Raw genomic sequence first — 22,129 nt, forward strand, 5'->3', positions numbered from 1 at the left:
TGCCATAGAACAGGTGTGTGTGCAAGCACCACATGAGACAGACAGGGAACCTGGACCCACCCAGGGGAGAAGATGCCACAGTGCCCATCCTATCTGTCACAGCTCCTGCCAAGGATGCCCCATCAACATGCATCCCGCCCTGGGCAGAGCCAAGCGGATCCAAACTAGAAACAAACTACCTCTTAGCCATTGAGCACCTCCACACGTTTGTCCTAAAACAGGTTGGAGAAATCTCAAATGTAAATCTCCAGAATGTTGCCACCCCTTTCACTCAGCTCTGAATCGCCGGCTGCAGGCTGCACACAGCAACACCAAGGACATGCAGAGAGGTGCACGGTGGGCACGTGGTGTGCACAGGTCAGGCAAGGAGGGTGCAGAGCTCATCCCGGATCCTCCAGTGACTGGCCCCAGAGCCACCCGGAACATAAAACGTGAGGAGCCACCCCGGAACATAAAACGTGAAGAGCCGCCCTGGAACATAAAACGTGAAGAGCTGCCCCGGAACATAAAATGTGAAGAGCCACCCGGAACATAAACCGTGAAACATTTCTACAGCAGTGGCAGGAACACACACCTTGGACCTTTGTATTTTATAGATATCAATATAAGCAAAATTGACTTATAAGCAATAAAAGGCAATTCACATATCCTCTTTGGGCCAAAAATGCTTCATGTACAAAAGAAAACCCATCCTTTTAACTTATGAGGCTGGTTTAAGGCTCAAATGAGATATATTTTTTCAATTGGTGTTTGGCTTTAAAATATAAAGGATTTGTATTCTATTTTATAATAAATCTGTTGTTAACATAAAGATATCTACCTAAAATCTTTGTATAAAATCAACTCCAAAAAGACAGATGCACCATGTTTGCCCTGAGGTTTGGGGGCCCTGCCCACCACTCTGCACCCCAACTGAGAAGGCCTGAGCCATTCACTGGGTATGCAAATTGGGCTGGGCTACCTGCTCTAGTTAATGCTCAGACTGGTGGTGGGTCCTCCTGGGATGGGCCTAATCCACCAGTGAGACATCAAGAAGTGATGGCTCAAGCCTCTCCCCGGCCCTCCCTCCACACCCAGGGCTCCCCAGCAGAGGCCAGGGCGAAACTTGTCAGTGAATATAGATCCTGTCGGAGATGGCTCCGGGGAAGTGGGTCATGATCTGCATCCGCAGCCACCAGTAGTAGTCCATGGGATGGTAGCGAGTGTAGGGAGTGGCGGCAGTCAGGGCGTGCGTCACAGCCTTGATGACAGGAGAGGTGTCCGTGGAGCCGCTGGTGCAGTAGCTCTCCATCCTGGCGACCTTCTCATCGAAGTACTTCCTGCCGTAGTCCTGGCGCACCACCTCAGGCAGCTCCTCCCACATCTTGTTGGCGATGGCCTGGACGCGCTCAGTGCCGCCGTAGAGGCCGGTGGCGGCGATGAAGTTGCCGGGTTCCACCACGCTGACCTTCACTCCCAGCGGGTGCATCTCGTAGCGCAGGCAGTCAGAGAAAGCCTCCACCCCGAACTTGGTGATGCAGTACGGGGAGCGGGCCACGTTGGCCATGCGGCCCATCATGCTGCTGATGTTAACAACGCGGCCTGTGGAGGAAGACAGCAAACACCTGCTCACGGGGCCCTGCCTGCAGGGGACCTGGGCCTGGCGTGTTTCAGGAGGCCTGATTACAACCCAGCCTCTTGGCCTGAGACCTCTTTTGCAGCCTGCGTGGCTGGGGCTCAGCTTTCTGAACCACCCAGGGTCAGGCGGGTTTCTCATTTATAGTGGAGGCCAGCTCAGGTCAGCATCAGCATCAGCATCAGCATCCTTGGTATTTCCTGTGTAGCCAGGTGGGCCCAAGAAGGATAGGGAAGGAGAAAAGAGAAGTAGGTTTGCAGAACAGGAGGGCACAACATAAAGGGCAACCGCTCTGTCTTGCCTGCCACGTTCTCCTATTGCCAGTAACTCCAAACTGTTATTACCTGGCCTGGCTCTGTTGCCAAGCAGGCAGAGGCAGGGTTCCAAACGTGCCTTCAGGTCTCAGACAATAACCTGAGCGGAGCCTCAGGCGCTAGGGGAGAGGGGACCTAGAGAGCTCTCCCACAGGCCCAGCCTGGGGGCGCTAGGAGTTGACACAGCCTCTGCCTGCCCTGGAGCAGTAGGTGGAGAAGGAGCCCATCCAGCCTTCCCCAGAAGGCCAGGCAGACCACAGAGCCCCTTGCCCTGGGTATGCCCCTAGTAAGTCAAGGCACGGCCCCACCAGGGCACTATGGGGGAAACACCTTCCAGAAACCCCCAACTTGGAAGTCGCTGAAACGTTGGCGTTTTTTTTAAAAAACCGCACAGCTGCTCTCTGGGTCCCTCCTGTCACTGCTGGGTCACTGGGACGGAGGGCATGGATCTTCCCTTTTCTGCCATACTGTTTGCTACTGGAGGGAGAAAATGTGAGCCCGGGACTTCTTAGGTGGCTTGCTTACATGTGGCTACCTAACATGGTTTGGGCATTTTGTCTGTTTTGCCAATTTCTAATCTTGATTATTATTATTTTCAACTACTACCACAACTGTCTCATTTTTAAACTATGGTATAGTAACCCATAGGCTGGATCTACAAACATTTACTTAAGCACACCTCCGTCAGTACATGATGTATACACAAAGCTCTGTGCACACGGGTGGTTATTTGTCTAGATTAAGTTCTCAGACTAGGATTACTGCTATAATCTTTTAGCCTTTGGTGTAGAATGCTGACCTCTTACCTGCTCTACTGTCTGAAAACCACACGTCCCTTTCCACCCCCTGCCCAGGGCACCCCCAGTGGCCACATCCACAGGCCCTATGTCACCTGGGCTTATGGGCTCAGCCAGTGATGGTGGGGGGTAGTGGGTGCTCTGAGACCTGTTACCACTCTGAGTGAAGATGGAAAGGCAGAGCAGGTCTAGGGGACAGGACCTTACCTTTTGCCCTCCGGATGAGGGGGAGGAAGGCTTTCGTCACCCGAACAGTGCCCCAGAGGTTCACTTCCGCCACCTCCTTGTAGGTCTCCATGCTGGTGAACTCCACGTCTCCAAATGTCGAGATGCCTGCATTGTTAACCAGGCCCCACAAGCCTGCACCGGAGGGGACAGAACTGGGTCACCTCAGGGCTCAGCCTCAGGCATCACCCGACAGCCTGCAGCCCATCCTCCTAGGCACTTTCATTCCTTTTCCCCACACCTTGGCAGCTTCTTGTCCAAGGCTTTCAAGACATGTTCTAGAGTCACCCAGGAATAACCAGAGATGGCGAGGTCTAAAGTGCCGGCTGTGACCTCCCGTCAGTCTATACAGTTTCCAGTTCTCATCTCGCTTCTCCCTGCAGCCACTCTGATCCATCACGACCCAGCCCTGCTGACGCCCCCAGCCTGGAGCACCCCCTCACCTTACTCACTTCTACCCTCCAGTCTCATCCTGCACCCTGCACCTGTTTATTCATTCCTGCCTCTGAGCCTTTGCTGATCTTCTCCCTCTTCCCAGAAACCAGGGGAACCTCAGGAGTCCTCCAGGCCAAGTCCTCTCTGGAGAACCAGAGAGGGGACATAGCATCCAAGGTCACACAGCAAGTCAGAGGCTCAGCCAAGCCTTGAAGTCAGGTCAGGCCCCAGTCCGACTCCACTCTGAGGTGCTAACAACTCCTCCATCCTCTGTTCTCCGCTCTGAACCACGCACTAAGGCTGGATGTCATGTGGTCAGCTACCAATATGCCATCAGTCATCAATATCAATACTGAACACACCTGCTCTTTGCAGGGAGCAAAGACCCCTCAGGCTTGTGTGATCCCACTGGCCTTAGTACATGATCAGAGCAAACTCTCCAAGTGTACTTGGGTTGTTTCCTGCAAGACCAACTTGAAGGATCATCTGAGTCTACTTAGTCTGATAATTACTCTCATGGGTAGGGAGACAGAGGACCTGAGAGGGAAGCCTGGCTTCAGTGGGACCAGTGAGCCCGGGGCAGAGCTGAACTGGGATGAGACAATGAGGGCCAAGAGACAGCGAGGGGACAAGACAGACAGCAAGGGGACAAGACAGACAGCGAGGGGACAAGACAGACAGCGAGGGGACAAGACAGCGAGGGGTGAAGACAGCGAGGGGCGAGACAGCGAAGGGCGAGACAGTGAGGGGCAAGACAGACAGCGAGGGGCAAGACAGTGAGGGGCAGCCTTGTGCAGCCGGGCCCCCTCTGAGTTCTGTTTTTTCAGGTACAAGGACTGGACACGCTGGAACCTCAGGACAGCCGGGCCCTGCCCCTTCTTTGTGGAAACCCTCAGGGTTTAGTCTCCCGTGGCCATGAAAGTGCTCCTTCCCAAGATGTAGCCTTGAGCAGAGCTGCCTCCTGGGGGCTGTCCCTTCCTGTGGGAATTTAGGCCTGCTTCACTCCAGTTAATCACGGAAGTGAGTTTGTGTAAATGACAGAGTAATTGGTCTCCAACTGCTTTCCTTCCGTGTTACCCAAATTAAAGCTTTGGCAACTGACCTCTTGTGCTTTCTCCTTCAATTACGGAGAATTAAGAGCATTTATTAGAGAAAGGAAATTGCCGGTTAACAAAGTGCTCATGACGCTCTCACCTCCACTCCCCATGGCGACCAAGCCAAAGCCACCCCCTCAGCTCTCATGAGTGACCTCACAGTGACGCAGCCACTCCCCTCCACCCTCTACCCCCTGCAGACCTTCCCCTGGGAGTCACTGCCCCGCTCCTCTTCCCAGGAGGAGCAGGAGGCCTCTCACCAATTGTCAAGGCCGACACTTCACCCTCCACTGCATTCCACATCATGAGCCATCCACCCTTCTTTTTATGCAACTTTCACTCCTCTCCCGTCCATGCTTCCCTCCCTTCAACAGTGTACACGTTAGATGCTCACTGAGTGTTTGTCAGGTGAATGAATGAATGTAAATATCAACACCATGTTTCATATCCCAAAGAACTTTCTCTTAATCGTGCTACTCCCTCACACCACTGTCTGCTCTCCTTCCCTCCATGGCCAGGCTTCTGAGAACACGAGCTACACTCTCCAGTTCCCCATTTTCCTGCCAGTCTGGGTCCCAGCCCCACACTGCTCCAGGGTGTCCAGGGCATCCCCTTGCTAGGGATATCTCTCCCACCCTCATTCCCTGCCATCTTCTCTGGCCTCAGCCTGCCCCCGGTGTGAGCACTACTGATTCGCACACACCTCCTTCATCTCTCCTGGCCCCCTTCTTCCACCTGTCCTCCAGGATCCTGTCCTAGAGCAGCTCCCATGCAGTGACACACGATGCTAGGCAGCCTCATCTTCTTTATGCTCATGAAAGTTTCCAGCTGCTTTGTGTTTGATTCCTATGGACAGTATACATGACATAAAATACATACCACCCTTTTATCCACCTAAAAATTAATTACATCTGACTCTGATATGAAAAAAGGTTAACTGCCCTTGACCTGTGGAAGCACAATGCTCCTGGATTTCAGCTCCGATGATGCGATAAGTAACAAGTCTGTGCACCCAGGAGAGCCCTGGAGTCCTTGGTCAACATTCTGAATAGACTCATAACCTTCCTGCTGGTCTGGGTGACAGCTGCTTTCCTGTAACCGCCCCATCGCCCCTCTGAGTAACTTCCCACGCACCCCTCGAGAGTCACGGCTCTCCCAGCCCCACCGCCTCCTCCTGATGGTCATTTTCATCCGAAGGTCCCACAGGTCCCCAACTCACCCTAACTAACCACCAAGCGCTCAAGCCTGCTTTGCTAGTAGTTTCCCTTCGCTAAGTTTCCCTGTCATCTTTGACTGCTTCAGCCCCGTCATTTCCCCTGCATCTAAGGAGTCATGAGTGCTTTCATATTACCAAAAAGGAGCAAAAGGATGGCTGCTGGGCCCTGAACTAAGCATGTTGTATCCATTCATTCACCCGATCCTTAAAACCAGTTGATAGATACTGAGTTGTCCCATGTCCAGATGAAGCAACTGAGGCTCAGAGAGGTTAAGCAGCTTGTTCAACATCACCCAGCTAACCAGTGGATAGGATGGCGTAGGACCCAGGTCTGCATGAGGACATAGCTCTCGCCCTTAATCCTGTGCTGCTGTTGGCTTCCTCTGCTGGGTCACTAGAGTCACTGCCTTCTTTCCAGTGTCCACAGCATTAGTTTGGGTCCCTGTTCTTGGAGAAGGTCTCCCAGGTCTCCCTGTCAGTCGCTGTCCTCCCCCATCCTGATCCGACCTGCTCCACCAGGCTGTCCTTCTCAGTCAGCCACTTCCTGCTCCTCTGCTTCCCTCTGGAGTGGGATGTGCGAGCCTCCTTTCCCACACTTGTCATCCACTCCCCGCCAAGGACTCTGCCCTCTCTGAGCCTGGACAGTCTGCCACTCCTCTGATATCATGGCCCCTCCTGCCTCCACGGTGTCCTAACTCTACTCAGCCATTCTGACCCTCAGCCTGAGAGCAGCTTCTGCTAAAGTGCTCCTGCTGTGGTTGGATCAAGCTGTGAGCCTCACAGATGGGCACCCTGAGGCCCACATGGTTGAAGGTACAAACCCAAGCTCACACCACTAGTAAGAGGCTAAGCCCAGAGCAGCTGCAGCCTTCTCACTCCCAGATGAGTATGCCCCAGATGTAGGGACCTCCCTGTCCATGGCATAATGTCCCCAGTGTTATAACGAATCCTCATAGGTCTTGCCGTGAAGCCACTGACTTCCATTTTGCCCAACTACAAACTTCCTCTGCCAGCTCTCACCCTTTCATGTGCTCAGCACACTACCAAACACAGTAAGCACTCAATAAATGTTTACTGAATGCAAGGTAAGAGGTGGTTTCAAGATCAGGCCATGCCCACAGCCTGCAGGTTGGTCCGCTTGCTTGGCCTCTCCCTATGGTGGTGGAGGAAGGGCTGGTCACAGGCTCTGGATGGCCGGTCCCTCAGGTCCCTGTGGGGGAGCAAAGGGGCTGGTGGCAGAAGGCTCACCAGCTCTAACCTGACAATCCCCTTCATCTCACCACCACTGGCTCTCCTGGCTTTGGCAGCAACTGTTCCACAGAGCCAGGGTGAAGGGCGTCAAACTCGTCATCAAAATGTGATGACTCTCCATCAAAATGTGCCTTCCACGCTGGGGGAATTGGGGGTGGCGGGGAGGAAGAATGGACTGTCTCCTGGAAGGTTCCTGCTGAGGTGGATGGGTGTGCGTGTGTGTGCTAAGTCACTTCAGTTGTGTCCGACTCTTTGAGACCCATGGACTGTAGCCCGCCAGGCTCCTCTGTCCATGGGATTTTCTAGGCAAGAATACTGGAGTGCGTTGCCATTTCCTTTTCCAGAGGATCTTCCCAACCCAGGGATCGAACCCATGTCTTTTATGTCTCCTACATTGGCAGGCGGGTTCTTGACCACTAGCGCTATCTGGGAAGTCAAGGTGGATCGGTGGAGTGAGTCAAAAGTGGCCACAGACTTAGGGAAGGCATCTGGTCTGCAAGCTCAGGGAGGGCGCCCTCTGGTGGTCAAAGACAGTATTGCCTGAGGAGGAGGGGGGAATTTGCACTGTGTAACAGTCGGACACGACTGAGCGACTTCACATTCACTTTTCACTTTCATGCATTGGAGAAGGAAATGGCAACCCAGTCCAGTATTCTTGCCTGGAGAATCCCAGGGACGGGGGAGCCTGGTGGGCTGCCGTCTATGGGGTCGCACAGAGTCGGACACGACTGAAGCGACTTAGCAGCAGCAACCCAGAAAAACGCTTCTTCCCTGGTGGCTCTGTGGTAAAGAATCTGCCTGTCAATGCAGAAGACGAGGGTTTAAGCCCTTGTCAGAAAGATCCAGGGGTCAGAAACATCCCCTGGAGAAAGAAATGGCAACCCACTCCAGCATTCTTGCTTGGGAAATCCCACGGACAGAGGAACCTGGTGGGCTAGAGTTGTGGGGTGTAGCCCAGGGGGGGTCGCAAAAGAGTCTGACACAGCTCAGTGACTTAATAATAAACAACAACAGCCCAGTAAAAAACGTCCATGAGGGGTTGGCGGTCAGGGGAGAGGGGGCAGAAGGAAGGGAAAAGGGGAGAGACCTGGGCAGCCACATATATGACAGATTTATTTTGTTTTTCAGATCTAAAAAATCTTCAAATCTTTTTTTCCAAAAAATGCAGTACTGGTTAATTAAGGTGATGGTGAGTGGTTTAACAGCCCTTGCAGGAATGCGTCATGTGGAAAAAAGAACAGGGAACAGTTTCTGCACCAGGGTTGGTGCTGGGATTTGAGCCCAATCCAAGGGCAAGGGGGAGCCCGGGGTCCTCTCCAACTTGCCCAGTTAGGCTAACTGGGCAGACTAGTATTGGGATAGAGTTGTTACGTCTTGGTGGCTGAGGACAAGGACCAGGGTCCTGAGCAGCCCCCGACCCCAGTGTGGCCCTGTTCTGTGCTCAGTTCTACCCTGACCCTTCCTTTCCATGGCCGTTTTATCACCACAAACCCACAGGCTGTGATGAAGTCGGTTTATGGTGCTGACTGCAGCTGTTTTCCAGCCTAATCATTTATGAAGGCAACCCAGAGAAGGCGGGCAGGAGGAGGATTTACCACCGGGGAGGAGGCCAGGCAGGCTGTACCTTCCAAGCTGGTAATCATCCCAGTGGGACCCATCCTGCCTTTGCTTAATGGGGTAGGAGTCCTGGCTCTGCCTGTTCATTACTAAACAGATGTTCAGCGAGTTCTGGAACTCACGGGCCTCTCCTCAGAGAGCAGAGGGGCCTGGGACTGGCCTGCTGTGGGGGTGGGGGTGGCCCTGGGCTGACAAGGTGATGTATCGGTGATAGCTTCTCTGAGAGCCTCCCAGCATGGGGTCCCTGCTGGGGCATGACAGCAGCTCCGCCTGACTGATAAATGCTCAGCGTGCGGCCAGCACTGGCCCGGGTCACCCCCCACTTGCCTGCTCCCTACCACCCACTGAAGTAAGGGCTCGGAGAGCTGCCCCACCCTACTCTGCAGGGTGGCAGAGGGCTGAATAAGGCACCCCCTTTTCGCCTGGGCTGACAAGAAGCTCGAAGGTAAATGTCCTGGAAGAAGTGACAGAACCAGAATGCAGCACCGTCCCACTGCAAGAGCCATGTCCCCTCCCCTCTGCTATACGACAGAGCCTCTCCCACCAAGGTCCTCCGTGGCCTGGACCGGGAGGGCAGTTGAGTTCTTACAATACAGAATTTTCTGCAGCATGTGACCCTGTTGGCGATGGGCCCCCAACTTTCTGTTCCCTTAGCTCCTGGGGCACTGTACCAAACCTCTCTGAGAGATGTCTTTCTCTTCTGTGGCCCCAAATTGCTTCTGTTCCCCAGGAGTTCCTCCTTGCATCTCCTCCACTCCTAGTCTCACTTCCAACCATGCACACCTGATTTGCAGCCCACAGACTTCGGGGAAGGAGGTGTGTGCATAGGCATGTCAGCATCTACCATCCCTTGGCTGCTCCTCCAGTGCGGGGCAGCAGCTGTCCGGGGTACAGACCTCTCGCCTCTACCTCACCTCGACACACAAAGTCCAGCCGGCTCTGTCTCCGCAATACTCCTTGAATCTGGTGCCTCCTCTTTTCCAACACCTAGTGTACTAATTCAGGAGGCTCACACTCATGCTCTCCCCTCCACACTGCCACCACCATCCCCAGACTACAAGTCTGAGCAGGTCATTCCTCACAGCAAAGCCCCTTCAGCGGCTCCCCTCGCCCTCAAGAGAGCAGCCACGCTCCTTCACCTGGGCCCCAAGCCCTGCACGACCTCCCTGCCTGATCTCATGTGCTGCCAACACAACTGCCAGCCTGACCCTGATTGGCTGCCCTTCAGCACAGCCTGTATGCTCCCCATCACTGTTCACGCTCTCCCTCCCACTTGGAATGCCCGTCCTGTGCTCTGCCAATCTGCCCTGGCTGACCCTCCCCCAGCCCACCCCAAGACCAGGCTATGTCCCTCTGTCCCATGTTGCACTCCGAGAGGGGATATGGATCAACTCCCCAGTGAACTGTGAGGTCCCTGGGGTCAGGGGCTACGTCTTGGCCATCTTTGTGTCCCCAGCATCAGCCCAGCTCCCAGAGCTTGCACTCAATGAGGATTGGCTGGGTTGGTCTGTATAGCCTCAGTGCAGTGTGAAATTTAACCTATTTCCTCCACTCTGCAGCAGGATGAAGAGCCCAAACAAGAGACAAAGTTGTCTTTTGGCAGGATGTTAGCATATGGAAGAGGGTGTTTGGGGAGGGTCCCCTCAGAACAGCCACCCCCACTGCCCCAAGGCGCCCTTACCTTTCTCAGGGTCCTCCAGGCTTGAGCGGATGACCTCCGCCGCTTTATCCACCTCTTCGCTTTTGCAGACGTTGATCTGGACAGTTCTTAAGCGATCACTCTTCATGCTGTCCAGCTCTTTGACCCCATCACTCCCTTTGTCCTGGGGAGAAGAGAGGAGCTGCCGCACCTGCCTCCTTCCCACCCAGCCTGCGGGATGAGGACCAGGGCCAAGGCAGGGAACTGCCCCCGGTCCCAACCAAAGCCTGGGGCTTGTGCACAGCTTATTAACAGCCTCAGGGGGTGGTCTTTGGGGACCCACCTGGACCTGCTCCACCAGTAAATGGTTCTAGTCAATCCCTGAGCACAGTGGCACATCAAATACCAAACTAAGTGCCTCAGACACAAGCCCCCAAAGCCCCCCGGCAGGATGCTGTCTCCCAGCAGAGGTCACAAATCCAGTACGGACCAGGGCCAGGCATGTGGGGATCAGACAGTGGGGAGGGTGGGGCTCAGGAACAGAGCACACGCCCTCTCACCCCGCCAGTTGTTGTCCATGTGGGTATGCAATCCCAGGGCTGCCAGACGCTTAGATTTTTAAGCTAGTAACTAGGATCTCCTAATGTTCCAAGTGTTAGAAAAATTACCCTTAAAAAAAAAAGCCACTGCATGCCAAAGCACACTCACAGCTGCATGTGACCAGCAGGTTGCCAGCCAGTCACCTCTGTTCTAAGCCAAGAGCCAGTCACACCAGCTTGACCAGAGCCAGACTGCAACTGCAGCTGGGTCACGAACCAGGCTCTGTGCACTCAGGTGCATCCCTTAAAAGGGGCCCATTTTTTCCAGACACCACCATTTCCAAGGGCATCGCCACCTGCACTGACCTTCTCGGGTTAATGGCATGAGGAACTCGCTTTTAAAAAAAAAACCTTCCTAATGACAAAGCACTATGCAAATTCAAGTATTATTCAACAAGAGAAAAGTGTCACTCACTCAGCGCTCATGTCTTGGGCCTCTATCATGTTCAAGCACTGTGCTAATAACACAGACGTGAAAATAAATAATAGCCTCTGTTCTCAAAGAGTCATGTTTTAAGGAAGGAGGCAGATGTGTGAGCAGACAAGACTGGGCAACTATGCTGCGTGAAAGCTTGTGGGAGGCAGGAGGCTGCACAGAAAGTGGGGCGGGCAGGGAAGGGCCTCCAAAAGCAGTGCCAGCCGAGGACATGAACCAGAGCGGAGCCCGGGGACCAAGCACTTCCTGAAGAGGATGACTCCAGTCCTACCACAAGCCACTGAAGGCACAGCAGAGGTAGAGGAAGTGGTGGGATGTGAGGCTGAAGAGTCAGGCAAGGGCCTGCTTGGGGGCAGCGGTGAGCAGATGCAGGATCTGAATAAAGCAGACATCATCTATTGTTTACTGTGCTTCACACTGTGCTGTCTGAAATGCACTATCTCCTTAGTCCTCCCATCCGTGGGCCTTTCTCAGTGGCCCATGGAACAGTGATGCATCTTAGGAGAGGACAGGAGTAGCTGCCAGAAGACGAAGGGACGGAGAGATGCCTCCCTGTTCCATGGACCACTGAGAAAAGTCACTCAGCCAAGGGCTGGCCTGGGCTCCATCTGGTACTGAACAAACATCCCTGGCAAGGCCAGAGCAGGGAGCGTGAGGACGGCTGTGGAGCAAAGTTCTCTACAAGATGGGCTGAGTGCCATCAGTGGTTTGAAACAGGAGGCCCCTAACCCCAGGCCTGAAGAACCCACATCATGAATGTCAGAGGGACTGAGGAGAGAATGGGGAGGCTCTCTATCACGTTAGTCCACCAGTGCTGGAGAGGATAATCTCTCTGGAGAGGACTTGGGAGAACAGGATGGCAGGGGGGCCCACTTGTCCTGTGCAGCCCGGAAAACAGAATCAGGGCAGGGAAGTCAAATTCAGCTCAAGACGAGGAGTGACTCTCACAGTCTGGAGATGGCATGGGCTACCCTGGAGGTGTTCAGACAATGAGGATGGATGTGGGGTCTGTCTGGATGGGATGGGAGAACACGGTACAGAGAAAACGCAGGCATCAGGCAGGACATCAGGCTGACCCCCCTCTAATATCTCTTCCACCCCTAAACTGTCAACTTCTCCAGGGAGCCTCCCCAGAGGCCCTGGAAGACTCAGCAGCATGGCTCCCTGAGCCTCTGCCCTGCCTGGCACCAGGAACACCAGATACATCAGAGTCACCACTGCACAGAGCAGCGAGGGTGAGGCCTGGTTTGCCCAAGACTTGGCCCTGTGAACCCCTGGATGTGCCGGTCTTCCTAATCGGCATGGTGCTCCAGCTCCGGGGAGCAGACAGGGGTGAGCGCCTACTGCCATCCCCCAGGGGTCCACCAGAGAAGAACTGCCCAGACGCTGTCTTCAAGTCCAGAGGCTGGAGGGGCTGCCCACAGACACCTCTCTTTCCCACAGACAGCAGACGGGCATCAGGAAAACACCTATCTTGTTTTAATTCAGTCTTTGTATCAGGGATCCTCAAAAGCCCCTGAGGATAGAGTCTGCATGGCCCAAGTCTCCGAGGGCCGCTGATGTCTGCTCCAATAGAACGATTCCAGCTGAGATGACCAGGCGCTGAGTGCTGTTCCTCCTCTGACCTCTGTTAACCCTGCCACCATCATGCAACAAACAACTCTAGAACCCCACTCCAGACCTCTCCTGTGCCTCTTGCTAGCATCAAGCCAACGCCCCTGCAGCCCCCGGGGGAGAACCCCACCCCACTCTGGGTTAGGGTGGCCCCCAATCCAGGTTAGGGTGCCCACAGGAACATAGTTTGGCTGCTTGACAGCTAAGAGCCTTCTCAAAGAGAAAACCACAGCTTCCAGCTCAGCATTCAGGCCCCCAGGAGAGAAGCCGCCCCCTCTCCGCCCCCCCGCCCCGCCATCCCACGCCATCCCACATCCTCATCAGCCCCTGAGCAGCCTCCACGTCTGGCTTCCCTGACTGTCGGTTGGCCTTCAGCTGTTCAAAGGAGCCTTTTCCCAACCCCCTCAGCCCACAGCCCGCAGCCCTTGGCAGTCTGTCCCCTTCTGGATCCTCCTGTCCCAGGGCTCAGGCTGCACTGTCTGATCATTCCACCTTCTCGCTCCAGGGTTTCTGTGTGTGTCCACATCTGTCTTGCTGCTTAGGGACAAGCATTTGGTCCTTCAGCGTTGGTGCCCGTGTAACCAGTTTCTTGATAAACCCATTTCTTATGTAATCCCTTTAAACTACATCTGTAAGCTATTTTTCCACCCCTGGATGAACATTCAGGCAGACTTGTAACTTTTTACCAGACTTGTCTGGTAACTTTTGCATTCATTCCCAGATTAACAGAGAACTTTTTTGTTTTGGCAGAGAGTCTGGTTCAGTCTACTGATCCACTAACTCCAGTACAGCCTGGCTTGAATGCCCAAACCCTCAAACTTATATCCAGCTTAGAGCCTGCCTTGACCTGGGCCTGGCAGGGTAGGGTGTGGGAGTGGGGTGCCAACTAGCAGGGCTGGAAACTGTGCGTCTCACTATTTTCGAGCTCGTCCTTGTCTCCTGTTCCTTAATCTCTGACCCTTTCAGACTTGGATGCGGGGACTGGCCAATGAAAGGGCGAGACCATAGTCTTCTGGGGGGTGGGGGTGCCATCGTCGTCTGCTCCTGGTGCCCTGGGACAGCAGACGCACCAGAGATGGCCCTCCCTTCTTGGGACACTTTTGAGACTTCCACACAGATCCCTCCACAGGACCACTCCCTCCTCTACAGAGGTGTCTCCTGCCTCAGCCCTGGCTTCAGTGGGACGCCGCTTTGTCTGGGATCACACACAGCCTCTCAGGAGTCTCACTGCATCTCATACCCTTAAGGTGTCTCCAGGCAACTCTCCCACTGTTCACATCCAGGCAGCAGTGTCCTGGTTGGGTGGAAGGACAATCCTCTCTCATTGGGGCTATGTTCGCTCTGCTTCCAGATGAGCCACTCTGGCCTCATCTGGAGGCTTTTAGACTTGTTTTGGTAAACATTAACACATCATTTTGTGACCTCTAATCACCAAGGCACAAAAGGTAAGCTCTCCAAGTAAGCTCCCTGAAGCCCACCTCATTTTACTTGAGACTAGAGGGAAAATATACTCTAACTACCATCTCTAAACTTCCAACCTCTTTTGTATCAATTTATTACAACACTGAGGCAGGTCAGGGGCTAATCCCAGCAGAAAGGTTTCATGGTTTCTCAGCATTTTACTGTTAGGCAGCCTAGCACACCTCAAGGCAGAAGGTGAGGACACTTGGCACGTGTTATCCATGAGCATCTGTCACATATATTAGAAGCATGGAGACAAGAGGAGCAAGACTGGGGCACTGTAATATTACAAAATGAGCCAAAGGAGAAGCCAGCAAAGGGGATGAAGAAAAACCTAGAGAGCAGGGTGTCCATGAAACCAAGAAACAAAGCGTTGTAAGCAAGAGTGGTTTGTTTAGTCAAAGCTGCTGATAATGGCCTGAGAAGTAACCAATGGATGAGTCAAGAGAGAGGCTGCTGGCATTCCCTGATAAAAGCCCGATCAGAGGCATTCTGAGCCCTGCCTTCACCATTAGAGGGAGTAGCCCTGGTATAGCTTTTATGGGGAACAATCTGGCAGATTTGAATAAATTCTAAAATCTTTCCACCTAGCACTTTCACATCTAGAAATTTTTTCTAACAATCACTAATGAAAGCCTGCAAAGCCAGGTACGAGACTATTCACTGTGGCTTTGTTTGTAATGACAAAAGCGAGAAATAAAGGGCACAGATGGACTGCAGTTGCCATGGGGTTGCAGAGAGTCGGACGTGACTGAGCTTGCACGCCCAGGCGCACACGGGCGGGGCAAGACAGCTGAAAGCAAAGGCTTTACTTTTTCATATCACACACTTCTATATTGTTTGAGTCTATTATGAATATGTACTACTTTCAAAATTCAAAAGAAATAAACGTTGAAAGGACAAACTCTTCTCTGATCTGGAAATATGTTCAAACCATGACAATGCAAATTATTACCTGCGCTTGCTACGTTATTGAAATTTTTTACATTGCATGGATATTGTTTTATAGATATTAAACCTAGTGAAAAAAATTCCTTCCCAGGGTTCCTACTGCCTTCAAAATGAAGAAAAATGTTTCACCCACTGAACAGAGACAATGAGTTGTTCTTAATACCCATTCTTCCCTTCTTCTATAGCAGTAAAACCCCTGACTTCAAGCACGGTACATATTGTTTCGGAATAACGACTACATTTACCAGCCTCCCTAGCAGGCAGGCAGGCCATGTGACTAAGCTCTGGCCAATACAGAGAGAGCACAGGTGCCATAAATGCAGCTTCTGGGTCATGACTTCAAAGACCAGCAAGAGAAGCACTCATAGTAACTGCTGCTGCTGCTAAGTTGCTTCAGTCGTGTCCGACTCTGTGCGACCCCATAGACGGCAGCCCACCAGGCTCCCCCGTCCCTGGGATTCTCCAGGCAAGAACACTGGAGTGGGTTGCCATTTCCTTCTCCAGTGCATGAAAGTGAAAAGTGAACGTGAAGTCGCTCAGTCGTGTCCGACTCTTAGCGACCCCATGGACTGCAGCCTACCAGGCTCCTCCATCCATGGGATTTTCCAGGCAAGAGTACTGGAGTGGGGTGCCATTGCCTTCTCCGACTCACAGTAAAAGAAATACAAATTACAACTATACTGAGATACAGTTCTCATTTATCAGACTGGCAAAAATCAAAAGTTTAAAGCATACTCTTATCAGTGAAAGTATGTAGAAACAGGTATTTTCATACATTACTGGTGGGAATGTAAAATTACACAACCCCTATGATAGGAAATTGGGGGATATCTTTTAAAATGATGACGTATTTCATTAACCCTTGACTGAAGAGTCACCTCACTCCTAGGAATTTACCCTAAAGATAAACTTCCAACAATATGTGAAAAAAATACCTATTCACAAAGTTCTTCATTGTCGCATTATTGATAATTGCAAAATATTGGAAAAAACCTACATGTTAGTAAATATATAGGAACCTGTTGGAGTCCACTGTGGTCCACCCACACATGGAACACTGAGATGCTATTTAAAAAAAGTGAAAAAGATCTCTGTGAACTCACATGGGGGTGGTTTCCAAGATATATCAGTAAGTTTTTTAGGTAAAAATGAGAGCATACAGTACGCAAATGTTTATGAAGGTGGAAATGAAAGAATAGAGTAGAAAAAAATAGGAGGTGGTGGAGTAACATTACTTTGAGTTTACCTTTTTAAATAATTTTAGCTTTAGATCCTTGTTAATGTTTGCATCTTCTAAAACTAAATAAATCAAGAAGAATAGGGAGGAACAAAATACAAATAAATGAATCAAACTATTTTTTCAAATAAATAATATAATAATGTATGTACATATGCTCAGTCTCTCAGTCGTGTCTGACTCTTTGTGACCCTATGAACTGCAGTCTTGCAGGCTCCTTTGTGGGATTTTCCAGGCAAGAATACTGGAGTGGATTGCCATTTCCTACTCCAATTTAATAATAATATTAATTAATCCAAGTAACTTTTAAACACAGTACTTTGTATACCTTTGAGCAACAGATTAAAAAACACTTACAGAAATCTTAGGCTACACTGTGGGGACCAGAGCAGACTTCCCTTCAGGATAACCTGCTGTGGGAGCAGCTAAGAGAAGGTCCCATGCTGCTGCACCTTCAGATCTACTTTGGCAGGAATGCCATGGCCATGGCCATGTGTGCCTAGGCTGCTCTCAGCCAATGACCAAGCATGACAGGATGCTACTGGGCCATTCCTGCCCGAGACAGGTCTCCTCTAACAAATAACCTTTGCCTTGGGACTCTCCATCATCCCAGCTGAGACTCTCAGACTGTTCTGCAGTCTGAGCTCTGCCTACCTAATCCTCTTCCTTCCAATTTCTTTTCAAAGACCTGCATTGCAGTCTAAAGGACTTCCCTGACTCTTCCTCCTCCATTCTCTTTAGCCATTACAGGCATTTCCTAAATCAATTTCTTAATACATCTAATCCTGTTTTGGCACCTGCTTCTCACAGGATACAAACGGACACAACAACTTAGTAGCTTTGCTGTTTGTAGTGTATGAATGTAGCAATTCTGAAGCATTTGTGTATGTATTGTAGGATTAATTAAATTGATTAATATATATCCACATAGTTGGGAGTCAGCATTCTAACTACAGGAAAAGAAGAAAGAAATATGGAATGAGGGAAGCAGGAAGAATGCTACTGTGATGAATTGGAATAAGTCAGGACAACCTTATGGATTGTGTGTGTGTGTGTGTGTGTAATATTTATAGGAAATGTATGTAGGAGACAGATACAGTATATGAACATATAAATGTGTGTATGATTATATACACATTCCAGCTTTGGCCACTGAGGTGATCAAGGAGAAGCAATGCCCCATTAGCAACGATCACATCTAATACCCAGATGATGGTGTCCAAATTCCACTAAAAGGAACCAGGTAAAAATACATCTACATGGAGACATGTATGTGAATATTCACAGCAACATTATTCATAAAGGCCAAAAGTCCAAACACTTTTATCCAAATATTTATCAATTAGTAAAATTTTAAATTTAGCATATGCCGTGCCTGCACGTTTAATTGTGCCTGACTCTTTGCGACCCTTTGGACTGTAGCCTGCCAGGCTTCTCTGTCCATTGGGTTTTCCAGGCAAGAATACCAGAGTGAGTTAATGTAGCATAAGCCCTTAATGTAGCATATTCATATACTAAAATACTAATCAGTAGTAAAAAGGGATGAACTACTGATATAGTCTACAATTGGATGAATCTCAAACACAGTATGCTAAGTAAAATAAACTTGGCACAAAAGACTATTTATTGTATGATTCTATTTATTTGAATAGTCCAAAAGGGCAAATTTAAAGAGACAGAAATCAGTGGCTACCTAAGACTAGAGGGAGGAGTGGATAGGTATGTACATAATCAAAGAGGGAAATTTTTGAAAGCTGGAAATGTTCTAAAAATGGATGGTGGTAATGGTTGCATGACTGTCTCCTAATTACTTTTGCAACTTCATGTCCCAGTGCTTCCTTTCATGCCCCCTAAATTCTACTTTATGAGTCCCAGTGGAGCCTCATGCTTCCAAGCATATGGTTAGGTTATTCCTTCTGTCTGACTGGTTTTCCTCTCAAGTCTCCATTTATGACAGAATTATTCATTCTCCATGGCCCAGAACAAATGTCACCCCTTCTGTCATGCCAGACTTAATCCTTGCCTTGCGTCTCCTCCGTCTCCTACATGGGCAGGCAGGTTCTTAACCGCTAGTGCCACGTGGGAAGCCCCCTTCCTTCTATGTATTCTCATTAAGCATTCTTTGCACAGCACTGAGAACACTCTCCACTCTAATTCTTCCAGCTGTGTCTGTGCATGATGGTCCCATCACTGGACAATGCTCCTTGGGGACAGGGATCAGGTCTCACTCTTCTTCAGCATCTAACAAAGTGTCAGGCACATCATTAGCATTTGACAAATGAATGAATGAATGAAGCTATGAAGAATAAGGGACACTGAAGAGAATGGAAAAGATATCAGCTGTTTTTAAGCAACAGATGAGCCAGTTGTTGGCAAAGCAATTGAAACCGACCACAAACACTGGCCCAGGTTCTGGGCAGTACTGATATTAAATATACAGCTTGATGTAAGATTCTGGGAAGATGGCAGATTAGGAAGCACCAGGAATCTGCCTCTTCACCTAGACAGTGCACTTGCAGACTCTGTCTGATGTAACTTGTCTGTTAGAATCTAGAATCTGTTAAGGCTTGCAACTTCCAGGAGAATGAATGGATGGTAAACTGCAGTTGATTTTGGGCAATCTAACCACTTCTATTCAATATTACTGAATATTATTCTACCTTACTGGAAGTTGTAGCAATTATGCAAGAAAAATAAAGATATCCAAACTGGAAAGGAAGAAATAAAACTATCTGCTTGCAGATGATATGATCTTACATGTAGAAAACCCTAAAGATTCCACAAAAATATAAGCCTGTTGGAACTCAAAAATGAATTCAACAAAGTAGCAGGACAAAAGTCAACACACAAAAATCAGGCGCATTTCTATACATAAACAATGACGGCCTAAAAAGGAAATCACAAAAACAACTCCATGACAATAGCATCAAAAAAGAATAAAATACTTAGGAATTAAATTAACCAAGAAGGTGAGAGACTTGCACTATGAAAACTACAAAACATTTATGAATGAAATGAAAGATAATAGAAATAAATGGAAACACATCCTAGGTTCATGAATCAGATGACCTAATATTGTTAAAACATCTACTACTCAAAGCAGTTTAAGATCTAATCGAATACCTGTCAAAATCTTAGTGATTTTGTTTTTTACAGAAATAGAAAAACCCATCCTAAAATTCATAGGCAATCCCAAGGGATTCCAAATAGCCAAAACAATCTCAAAAAAAGTGAACAAAACTGGAGGACTCAGACTCACTGATTTTGAAACTTACTACAAAGCTACGAAATAGCCTAGTATTGGCATAAAGACAGACATATGGATCAGTGGAATAAAATAGAGAGCCCATAAATAAACCGTAATACATATGGTCAAATGATTTTTGACAAGGGTGCCTTGACCACTCAAAGGGGAAAGGACAGTCTTTTCAACAAATGGTGCTGGGAAAACCAGATATCCACATGTAAAAGAATGAAATTGGACCCTTACCTAATACCATACACAAAAATTAATTCAAAATGGACCAAAACCCTACACGTATGTAAGACCCAAAACAATAAAACTCTTAGAAGAAAACATAGAGCAAAACTTCATGACACTGAATCTGGCAATGATTTCTTGGATATGACACCAAATGTGCAGGTAACAAAATTTAAAATAGGTAAATTGGACTTCATAAAAATTTTTAAATTTTGTATATCAAAAGACAGTATCCACAGAATAAAAAGGCAACCTATAGAGTGGGAGAAAATATTTACAAATCACATATCTGGTAAGGACTTAATATCCAGAATATATAGAGAACTCCTACGACAACAACAACAAAAATATTCCATTAAAAAAGGACTTCAATAGACATTTCTCCAAGGAAGATATATGAATGGCCAATAAGCACATCAAAAGATGCTCAACATCAAAATTTGTGTGGGAAACGCAAACCAAAACTATGATGAGGTATCACCTCACACCCTTTCAGTTCAGTTCAGTTCAGTTCAGTCGCTCAGTTGTGTCTGACTCTTTGTGACCCCATGAATAGCAGCACGCCAGGCCTCCCTGTCCATCACCAATTCCCAGAGTTCACCCAAACTCATGTCCATTGAGTTGGTGATGCCATCCAGCCATCTCATCCTCTGTCGTCCCCTTCCTCCTGCCCTCAATCCCTCCCAGCATCAGGGTCTTTTCCAATGAGTCAACTCTTTGCATGAGGTGGTCAGAGTATTGGAGTTTCAGCTTCAGCATCAGTCCTTCCAATGAACACCCAGGACTGATCTCCTTTAGGATGGACTGGTTGGATCTCCTTGCAGTCCAAGGGACTCTCAAGAGTCTTCTCCAACACCACAGTTCAAAAGCATCAATTCTTCGGCGCTCAGCTTTCTTCACAGTCCAACTCTCACATCCATACATGACCACTGGAAAAACCATAGCCTTGACTAGACGGACCTTTGTTGGCAAAGTAATGTCTCTGGCTTTTTAATATGCTATCTAGGTTGCTCATAACTTTCCTTCCAAGGAGCAAGAGTCTTTTAATTTCATGGCTGCAATCACCATCTGTAGTGATTTTGGAGCCCAAAAAAATAAAGTCAGCCACTGTTTCCACTGTTTCCCATCTATTTCCCATGAAGTGATGGGACCAGATGCCATGATCTTCGTTTTCTGAATGTTGAGCTTTAAGCCAACTTTTTCACTCTCCACTTTCACTTTCATCAAGAGGCTTTTTAGTTCCTCTTCACTTTCTGCCATAAGGGTGGTGTCATCTGTGTATCTTAGATTACTGATATTTCTCCCGGCAATCATGATTCCAGCTTGTGCTTCTTCCAGCCCAGCGTTTCTCATGATGTACTCTGCATAGAAGTTAAATAAGCAGGGTGACAATATACAGTCTTGACGTACTCCTTTTCCTATTTGGAACCAGTCTGTTGTTCCATGTCCAGTTCTAACTCTTGCTTCCTGATCTGCATATAGGTTTCTCAAGAGGCAGGTCAGGTGGTCTGGTATACCCATCTCTTTCAGAATTTTCCACAGTTTATTGTGATCCACACAGTCAAAGGCTTTGGTGTAGTCAATAAAGCAGAAATAGATGTTTGTCGAATTCTCTTGCTTTTTCCATGATGCAGCGGATGTTGGCAATTTGATCTCTGGTTCCTCTGCCTTGTCTAAAACCAGCTTGAACATCTGGAATTTCATGGTTCACGTATTGCTGAAGCCTGGCTTGGAGAATTTTGAGCATTACTTTCCTAGCGTGTGATATGAGTGCAATTGTGTGGTAGTTTGAGCATTCTTAGGCATTGCCTTTCTTTGGGATTGGAATGCAAACTGACCTTTTCCAGTCCTGTGGCCACTGCTGAGTTTTCCAAATTTGCTGGCATATTGAGTGCAGCACTTTCACAGCATCATCTTTCAGGATTTGAAACAGCTCAACTGGAATTCCATCACCTCCACTAGCTTTGTTCGTAGTGATGCTTTCCAAGGCCCACTTGACTTCACATTCCAGGATGTCTGGCTCTAGGTGAGTGATCACACCATCATGATTATCTGGGTTGTGAAGATCTTTTTTTACAGTTCTTCTGTGTATTCTTGCCACCTCTTCTTAATATCTTCTGCTTCTGTTAGGTCCATACCATTTCTGT

General features: G+C 49.2%; 1 protein-coding gene across 3 annotated transcripts in view; it reads right to left on the reverse strand.

Moving 5' to 3' along the window:
• Positions 1-575: 575 nt before the first annotated feature.
• BDH1 (3-hydroxybutyrate dehydrogenase 1) overlaps positions 576-22,129 on the reverse strand; it is a 36,119-nt gene continuing 14,565 nt past the window's right edge. For all 3 annotated transcript variants that reach the window (XM_006047525.4, XM_044943269.2, XM_006047526.4), the window contains 3 exons: positions 10,246-10,387; positions 2,934-3,086; positions 576-1,581 (listed from right to left, as the gene is read on the reverse strand). In XM_006047525.4, the coding sequence (XP_006047587.3) occupies positions 1,109-1,581; positions 2,934-3,086; positions 10,246-10,387 (768 nt within the window). In that variant the 3' untranslated portion in view covers positions 576-1,108. The remainder of the gene's footprint in view (positions 1,582-2,933; positions 3,087-10,245; positions 10,388-22,129) is intronic.

This window comes from Bubalus bubalis, chromosome 1 (assembly GCF_019923935.1).
Source record: "Bubalus bubalis isolate 160015118507 breed Murrah chromosome 1, NDDB_SH_1, whole genome shotgun sequence".
In the NCBI taxonomy this organism is placed as follows: domain Eukaryota; kingdom Metazoa; phylum Chordata; class Mammalia; order Artiodactyla; family Bovidae; genus Bubalus; species Bubalus bubalis.